The sequence below is a fragment of the Pteropus alecto genome, unplaced genomic scaffold (assembly GCF_000325575.1).
Source record: "Pteropus alecto unplaced genomic scaffold, ASM32557v1 scaffold196, whole genome shotgun sequence".
In the NCBI taxonomy this organism is placed as follows: Eukaryota; Metazoa; Chordata; class Mammalia; order Chiroptera; family Pteropodidae; genus Pteropus; species Pteropus alecto.
This window is the reverse complement of record NW_006439717.1, coordinates 1,388,831-1,394,363: the sequence shown is the minus strand read 5'-3', so window position 1 is coordinate 1,394,363 and position 5,533 is coordinate 1,388,831. Positions and strand designations below refer to the sequence as shown.

The 5,533-nt window shown below is 53.6% G+C and overlaps 1 protein-coding gene across 1 annotated transcript in view; it reads right to left on the bottom strand.

Moving 5' to 3' along the window:
- Positions 1-1,396, bottom strand: part of WNT10B (Wnt family member 10B) — a 6,648-nt gene extending 5,252 nt beyond the window's left edge. The window contains exons 1-2 of the mRNA XM_006916821.2: positions 1,021-1,396; positions 26-145 (exon numbers count right to left, since the gene is read on the bottom strand). Coding sequence (XP_006916883.1) covers positions 26-99 — 74 coding nt within the window. The 5' untranslated portion in view covers positions 100-145; positions 1,021-1,396. The remainder of the gene's footprint in view (positions 1-25; positions 146-1,020) is intronic.
- Positions 1,397-5,533: the final 4,137 nt, after the last annotated feature.

Below are 5,533 nucleotides of genomic sequence, written 5' to 3'. Positions count from 1 at the left end.
TTGGGTGACAGGGAGAACTGCTCACCGACTGCACAACGCCAGGAACAGGAGACCCGCGAAGCCCCAGGGTGGAGGCCGTGGCCGGGGCTCCTCCTGCATGTCGAAGCCCGGGCCCGAAGGCCCCGGTGGGCAAATCGATCAAGGCCTGCGGGACAGGGAAACTTAAGGAGGTCTCTGGGATAGGGCTGCTCGCCCGGCCAACCAAAGGATGCATAAGTTGGGGCTCCTAACTCACCATTGTCACCCAACTGACCCTTCTTATTCCTCCCCAAACGAAACAGTAAGAATCACCCCTTGATTCCAAGATTCCCTGGGCCCTGGAGGAAGAGCTTGGACTCATGCGAGCGCTTCTGAAGCCAATCCAGCCAGACACAATGCCAGGCACACAGGCACACACGTTCAAACTCAGACATAGACTCACAAACACTGCTCTACCACCTTGCCCACCGCTCCCTCTTCCAGGGCCCCACGACCCGCTTCACCCGCCCAACACAGCTTCACGCCCTCACAGGGCTAGGGGGCGGGATTGGAAGGGGGTTCCCCACCACCTACAGCCAGCCAGGTGGGGGTGGAGAGAGTTTTGCCTCCAGGTGCCGTCGAGGGCAGGCAACCTCTGTGAGAAGGGTGGAGGAATGGGTTCCCCACCTGCTCTACTCCATTCCTCCGCAGTAGGAAGAGAGGGGAGGCTCCAGGTGCCGCGAAGACAGGGAGGGGACCTGGTTCCCGCCTGAAAGAGACCTTGGCGCAGGCTGAGTCCTCTTCCTCACCTGCCACCTTTCCTAAACTACACGTTCCCCGCGTCCCAGCGGGGTCCCCTCTGGTCCTCACAGGTCCCAGCCTCTCTCGTTCATTGCCCTCCAGATCTGGAGGGCACTCCTTTATTTTTTGAGTCTTTATCTCTGGCAATATCTCCGGCGCGCTCTGCATCTCTGTGCCCTTGTGGGTGGATGCATGTCTGTCTGTCCGACTATCCCTGTGCCTGTACGTCCCTTCTCTCCCCGCTTTCCCGGTTCCGATTACCTCCAGCTGCTCTGGTGCAGGGTCTGCGACCGGCGGGATCGGGTCGCCTGGACTCGGGCAGCTCAAACCGTGGGGAGACTGCGTCGGATTCTGCCCCCTCGGCAGAGCCGCATTCTTCCAGGGTAGGGCCACTCCTCTTCGCCTCTTTCTCAGCGCCGCCGCGGCCGCGGAGAGGAAAGGAGGGAGGAAGGGAGGGAGTGATCGAGAAAGCTAGCGAAGAACTGGGGGCTCTAGCTCTACTCGCGCGGAACTCACAGGCGGCTCCGCTGCGGCTGACAGAGCTGCGGCCCCTCCCTGAGCCCGGGGCATCTCCACCCCACTCCTCGCACCCTCCGCCTTGACCCAGGGAGCGCAGTCGCTCCCCCTCCTCCCAGCGTACACACACGCCCTCTCCCCCGACGCCCGGATTCAGGCTTGGCCCGACTGAAGGAAGAGGTGGCCAGAGTTCCTCTCACCTGCTCTGGAGTCGCCAAGGTTGCAAGGAGGGTACGGTGACTCAGATTAGGCAGCCAGGACTCTGGTTCCAAGTGGTCATTTCTCTTTGCCTCAGTTTCCCCCCACGGAGAGCTGGATAGATGGAGGGTGCCTTTGACAAGATGAAGACCAAGTCGCCGGACAATTGCGTGTAGAGCCCTTGGCAAGAGCCACTGCAGGGCACTGGAAGCCAGTGGGAGAAGCTTCCTTCGGGGTGGCTTGGCTTCTGCCCACCTCTGAGTCCTGCATCTGCCCCTTGGGAGGGGTCGACTTTGGCCTCAGAGTTGGGCCCTAGCAGACTTAGGGAGCCCCAAAGATCTTCAGCTTCCCTTTGCTTCCCTTAGTTTGCAGGTATCCTTGACGACAGAGGTTGCCTGTCCTTCCAGGGATCCCGATTCTGCATTTTCAGTGGTCTGTATTCCTGCCCCAGGCTCACAGACTTACTTCACATGGAATGAGGAAGGCCTCTAGATCCCAAATTGAGCCCAGCCCTAGGATAGCCAGGGAAAGAACCTAATCTTAGCATGTACGAACCAAGGCAAGCTACCTTAGGGAGCTCTAGTGGCAGTGAAGGGGTTAGGCGGCACTGCACTCTTGCCTGACTCACCCTCCCAGCTCTAACCACTGTGGGCTATTTTTGCCAGAGAGGGGCCCCAGGCTTCCCAGCCGGCCCCCCCACCCCCACCCCTGCCAGACCGCAGCCCAAGGCATGGCTGGCCCTGTGAGCCCAAAGTTGGCACGTTGACTCAGAGACAGGCCCCCCAGGGAAGCAGAGCCACGGGGCTAAAACCCACAGCCACAATCATCTCTTCTCTGGTGGTGGCCATGCAGCTCTGCTGGGCAGCCAGCCTCCAGTCTGTGCTGCTGCAAGTCCTGCCCTGTGCTGCAGGGGGCACTGTTGTCTAGGGGGCAGAGTCTGAGAGAGATAAGTGATTTTCATCTGTTGGGTTATTTATTGACCACCTTTCTGTGCCAGACCTTGAGCAGGCTGGGGAGGTGAAAATGCCATGGTTCCTATCACTGGACAACTGTGACCACAAAGGGTTGCTTTTCTCTGTTTTGCCATATGGGGAGGGAGAGAAGGAGCCCTAGAGCTCTTATCTCTCCTTGTTTAGCAGCCAAGAATCAAACCAAGTATGGCTTTGGAGGCCTCCAGAATCCACAAACCCTATATCAGTAGCTTTTATCCTTACACCTGGATTTGGGGATCCTTGCCAGTATCTTGGTCCTCTTCCTGAATGTCAGTCTGGGACTATACCCAGGTCTCTGGAAGAGGGGGATAAGGTTTCCTATGACCCTCTTCTTCCATGGAAACCACTTGGACATTTGTATGTCTCCATGTGTCTCTGGGTCTCTCTTGAGTTTTGGATTTTTATGATTCTACCCTTCTTGGGCTGCAGTATAGTCAAGTGCCAAGGAAAAACCTGGGTCAAAACCATAGATGCCAAGTTCTCAGTGACCCCAGGGTTCCCCAAGCTGTCCTGTCCCAAATCCAAGGAGCCATACTACTGGTCCTTTTCACTGCAGAATCCCAACTCTGGGGCAGGAGTCCACAAGCAGGCAGACTGGGTGGCCTGAACTGGCCCCCAGTGCCCTCGGCCCGACCGGCTGGCCTGAGCACTGACCCACAGGCAGGCGGCTGGAGGGTGGTGGGGCAGGCGGGGCCTGGAGAGGGCTGCGGGTACACACCCATTGCCTAATACCCCAAGCACGCGGCCAGCTCCAAGAAAGGGGAGGGGCGGGAACCAGAGAGACCTTGACAAGGGTTGGGGCCATGACTGGAGGGGAAAGTGAGGGGCTGTCCTTACTTCAAGGAGCAAGTGGGAACAAGCTGGTTCCCCTTCCCCTTGACGAGAAAAGTGGAGGGCTGCTTTCCTATCATAGGGATGGAGCGTGTAGCAGAAACAATCTGGAAAGAACACTGGGGCCCTAGAGGGCGGGGGTCAAAGAAAATCATGGGGGCCCCTGGAGATTGGGGGATCAAGCAACTGAGGCGGTGGCTAAAGCTGAGAGCAGCCTCAGGAACCTCCTTCTCCTCCTCCCGCTGTGTTTGCCTTGGCGCGGGGTCCCGGGTGAGTCATCTATTGCTGAGCCGCTGATAGGGGTGGCCAGGCCCAGGGAACCCAAATTATAGGCCCTGGAGGGATGGATGCGCCTGCAGCAGTGAGCTCAGCAGCACTGCCCACCCTCCGCCTTTCCAGCTTTCTGTTGCAGCACCATAGGCCACCACCTGGAGGCAGCAAAGGGGTCTGCAGCCCGACTGCACTAGACTCTCAGGAAGCCCCCCACATTCAGCAGTTCACCCCAGCAAGTCTGCTAGATTACCCTGGACAGAACTTTGCCCTCTTTTCTACCAGAGGCTGATGCCTTCCCAGTCCAAGGAAGGCAGTGCCGCCTGCTGGTGTTTCAAAGAAAGGTAGGTTACTCTGCCCATAAACTCAGCCCTGGTCCCCTGCTTCCTCCCCAGACCCCAAGATCAAGGTAAAGACCTTTTCTCCTCTGACATCTCTCTCCCCTGTTGCCATTCCAAGGGGGTGATTTGCTACTGATTTTCTACCTCAAGCCCTTAAAGTTATTCGTGGTCAAAAGTGATACAGAGAAAAATAAAGCGGGATAAAGGAGATAAGTAGTGGGATTCCATTTTGTATAGAGGGAAGGAAAAGGAAGTGAGGAAAAAACCCATGGAGATATCTGAGGAAAGGCATTCTGGAAGACAGAAGAGCAAGTGCAAAGATCCTGAGACAGGAGCTTGCTTGGTATGTTCAAGGAATTAGCAAGAATTGTGTGGCTTGAGGGAGGAACCTACCAGGGAGAGAGTGGCAGGCAATAAGGTTAGAGGACAAGGAAGGAGTAGGGTCAGATCAATAGGGTCTTGTAGTCCACTGTAAAGGTTTTGCCTTTTCCTTTGAGTGTGATGGGTAATCACTGGAAAATTTTGAGCGGGGGAATTAAATAATCTGACTTTTATTTTAGAAAGAATGGCTCTGTTTGCTGTGTGGAGAATAGACTGTAGGGGTGGGGCAAGCACAGAAGGGAGAACTGTGAGGAGGCTATTACGATAATACAGGAGAGAGGTGATGGTGGCTCTGACAAATTTTGCAGCAGTAGGGTGGCAAGAATAGACTATATTCTGATATATTTTGAAGACAGAAGGATACGGTTTGTTGATTGATTTGATGGTGCAGTATAAAACAGATGAGTCAGAGATGACTCAAATTCTTTTCTTGAGCAACTAAAGAATGGAGTTGCCATTTACTGAGATGAGCATGACTGATGACAGAGCAGGTTAGGGCGAGGAAATAATTGGGAATTCAGTTTTGGACATATGCATTTTGAGATGCTTACTCAAGTGTTAAATGTGCAAGTTCAGAGTCCGGGGCCAAAGACATAAATTAGGGAGCATATGACTGGCTAGTTCATCAAAAGAATGAGTATAGACTGAGAAGGAGCTCCAGACTGAATTGAGGTACAGTCCCAATTTAGTTTAGAAATTGGGTACATTGGTTACAAAAGGTGGAACCAGGTAAGGAGACTGAGAAGGCAAGTAGCCTAGGAGGTAGAAACGGTGTTCCAGAAAACAAGTGAGAATATTTCAAGAAGGAGGAAGTGTTCAACTCTGTCTGCCATTCCTGAAAGGTTGATTAGGATGAGCACTGAGAGTTGACTGTAGAGCAACACAGAGGTCATGGATGATTTCAATAAGGAGGTATAGTGGGTTCAAAGGTATGGTTAGGGTGCAAAGATAGAATAAAGAAAATAAATTGTCACTAGCCATTAAAGCAAACCTTTTGAGTTCTGCTGTAAAAGAGAGCAGACAAATGGGGTAATTTTGAGTGTTAATGTGGAGTCAAATGAATTTTGGGGGTTTTTATATGGGAGATATTATAGCATGTTTATATGCTGATTGGTGTGATCCAGTAAAGAGGTAAGTCGATGCAGGCAAGAAACAGAAGACAATTGATAGAGTAACGATTTGATCTAAATAGAAATTTGGGCCAGGTCATACATAATGTGACCCAGACCTAGAGCCCTCGCACTC